The sequence below is a fragment of the Miscanthus floridulus genome, chromosome 1, assembly GCF_019320115.1.
Source record: "Miscanthus floridulus cultivar M001 chromosome 1, ASM1932011v1, whole genome shotgun sequence".
NCBI lineage: Eukaryota > Viridiplantae > Streptophyta > Magnoliopsida > Poales > Poaceae > Miscanthus > Miscanthus floridulus.
Window position 1 is genome coordinate 167,249,658 of NC_089580.1, and position 3,182 is coordinate 167,252,839.

At 62.8% G+C, this 3,182-nt stretch overlaps 1 protein-coding gene across 1 annotated transcript; it reads right to left on the bottom strand.

Annotated features, from left to right (window-relative positions):
- Nucleotides 1–285: 285 nt before the first annotated feature.
- Nucleotides 286–2,946, bottom strand: LOC136501050 (ABC transporter G family member 5-like). Its single transcript, XM_066496542.1, has one exon. It carries the CDS (start codon nt 2,818–2,820, stop codon nt 445–447), a length of 2,376 nt encoding a protein of 791 aa, XP_066352639.1. The 5' UTR covers nt 2,821–2,946; the 3' UTR covers nt 286–444.
- Between the last annotated feature and the right edge of the window lie 236 nt (nt 2,947–3,182).

The window sequence follows — 3,182 nt, forward strand, 5'->3', positions numbered from 1 at the left end:
ATCACGCCTTTGCCTTTCCATGAGTCCATCAGCTATTTCTATTGCTAGACCTGCCTGGTTTATGATCACCCCCGAACAAAATGAGCGGCCTGTTCGTTTGACTGTGGTTTGTCGTAAACGATCGTAAATTTTCAGCCGGAACAGTATTTTTCTTTCACACAAACTAGCCAGCAGCACTTCTTCACGAACCAGCAACGATACGAACCAGCCAACCGAATAGGCTGGAGATCGGCAGATTCTCTTCATGCAAATTTGAAACACCTTCCGCGAGAACAATAACAGAAAACCATCGTATAAATATTGTCGAGTTACAGTTTGAACTTCCCACGAAAACTTACAACTTACAAGCAAATGTACACGCGATAAACAACTCGAGGAACATACAGCCCCGTGCACACCGATCGCACCAGCACGAGAAGAAAATAAGTCAGGATGGGGAACCGCTCACCGTCTCTTGTTCCTGCTCCCGAGCAGCAGCGAGATGTAGAAGAGGATGCGGAAGAGGAACCCCCAGGCGACGGTGATCCAGAGGCAGTCCCACTTGGTGAGGTCCGTCACGGCCTGCTGCCGTAGGAAGTCTGGCCCCGTCGTGATGCACGTGTTCGTGCCGATGTCCACGCCCAGCGACTGGCTCATGGCGCGCAGCACCCGCACCTTGAGCACCGCCGGCAGCGCCGCCAGCGGCGTGTTGTCGAACATCTGCACGCCCCGCACGAAGCACCGCATCGGGTCGCTGAACTCGTTCTGCATCACCGCCTCGTACGGATACTTGACCAGCGACAGGTAGTGGAACCACAGCCAGTACCGCGGGATGCGGTCCCGGTTGATGAAGAAGCCGCTGAAGAGGAGGAAGTAGGCCAGCGTCGACACCACCACGGGGAAACCCAGCATCACGTTCGTCACCACGCCGGAGAGGAACGTCGCGAACCCGGAGCCGGCCCAGAAGGAGGCCAGCACGATGGCCACGAAGAAGAAGAAGCCGTCGGCGCCGCCGGCCAGGCCCACGGCGAAGAACGTGGTGAGCGCGAACGCGAAGGAGAGCACGATCAGCGACGGGAAGCCGACGATGGTGTGGGAGAGCACGTACGAGGACCGCCGGTACGCGTTGTAGGCCGTCTCCCGGAGGAAGATGTAGCGCTCGTTGAGGAACACGGGGAGCGAGTCGGAGCAGGTGTAGAACATGGTGGACATGGCGATGGCGAAGAAGCCCAGGCGCTCCTCGACTCCCTTGGGGGAGTCGTCCAGGCGCCAGAAGATGGTCGCCAGGATGAACCCCGTCACCATCACGGCCGCTAGGCGGATGATGAAGATCTCCGGCGTGCGCTTCGTGCTGAGGAACGCGCGACGGGTGAGCACGCCCATCTCCACCCAGAACGGGTTCGCGAACTTCGACACCGGGGCCGCCAACTCCCCGGGCGAATGCACCGACACGGATCCGTCGCTCGCGCCGGACACGAGCTTCCCGCGAGAGATGCTGGCGCTGATGGCCTCCTTCAGGGACAGCGACGGCTTCTCGACGAGCCCATCGTGGTGCTTCGCCTTGGGAGCCATGCGCGTCTGCCATTTCTTGTTGTGCTCCACGAGGTCCCTGGCCCCGTCCGGCATGGTCTCCAGCTCCCTGATGAGGTCAAGCGCGAACTCCGTCGGGTTCTCGTTGCCAGGGATGGGCTTGCCGAAGTCGTTGAAGAAGGACGGCAGCGCGCGTGGCGTGCCGTAGTACACCGTCTGGCCGCGGGAGAGGAACAGGAGGCGGTCGAGGAGGCCGAGGATGCGGTAGCTCGGCTGGTGGATGGACATGACCACCACGCTGCCGCTCTGCGCGATGCGCTGCAGCACCTTGACCACCATGAACGCGCTGGTGGAGTCGAGCCCGGAGGTGGGCTCGTCAAGGAACAGGACGATGGGATCGTGGATGATGTCCATGCCGATGGACACGCGGCGGCGCTCCCCGCCGGACACGCCGCGGTGGCCCTCGTCGCCGATGATGGTGTTGGCCGCGTTGCGCAGGCCGAGCTGGTCGATGAGCGCCTGCACGCGCTTCCTCTTCTCCTTGGTTGGCAGAGAGCGGGGCAAGCGGAACTCGGCGGCGAACATGAGCGTCTCCTCCACGGTGAGCATCGGGTACAGGAGGTCGTCCTGCATGACGTACGCGGAGACGACCTTGAGCAGGTTGCTGTCGAGCGACTCGCCGTTGAGCGTGACGGAGCCGTGGAGACTCTCCTTGACGATGCGGTTGGCGAGCGCGTCGATGAGCGTGCTCTTGCCGGAGCCGCTGGCGCCGAGCACCGCCATGATCTCGCCCTCCCGTGCCTCGCCGGATATGTTATCCAGCAGCGTCTTCATCCGGGGCACCTCGGGCTCGGCCGGCTCCCCACCCCCGCGGTAGAACGGCAGCGCCGGCAGGCACGTTCCCTTCTTCCGCTGCTTGATGCTGTACGTGAGGTCCGTGAACTTGAGCACGAACGGCAGGAGCGGCCCGTCGCTGCCGCGGTCGCCGCCGCCGCGCATGCGCTCGCTCAGGTCGCTGCCTGTGGAGCCCGGCACGGAGCCGCCCAGCTCGATGGTGTAGTGCGAGTGCGTGGGCGAGGACGTGGGCGACGAGGCGTCGCTGCGCGCCTCGTTGACGCGCTTCAGCAGCTGCGCGAGCGTGAACGACGACTGCTTCGCGGGCGGCGACGGCTGCGGCTGCATGAGCAGGCCGCTGTGGTGCGGCTGGTGGTGGTGCATGTGCAGGAGGCCGTTGCGCGGGATGTCCCCGGCCTCCTCCATCGGCGACGACCTCCGGTCAAAGAACGGCAGCTTGTCGACGAACCGCGACATGGCGCCGCGCGCGCTCAATATATACGTGCTCCTCCCCTCCCCCTCACCGCCGGCGGGCACCCCACCTCGCTGCCTACCGCGGCGAGCGAGAAAGAGAGAGATAGAGAGGCAGGTTCTCGATCGGCGTTGGCCTGGACTCTGAGGATCACACTGCTAGTAAGTAACCATTCTTATAGCTCCTCACTGGAGCAGTCAAAAGCGGCGCTAGGTTGGCGAAGGGAGATTGGCTGCCCGCGGCCCCGCTCTGGGTTTTTTTCTTGCTGTTAGTTGGAATCGGTTAAGTTGCCGCGGCCATGGATGTGAGGAACCAAGGAGGAGACGGAGGGCTTAGCTTGGGTTTAGGAGAGGGGGTCAAGGCGGTG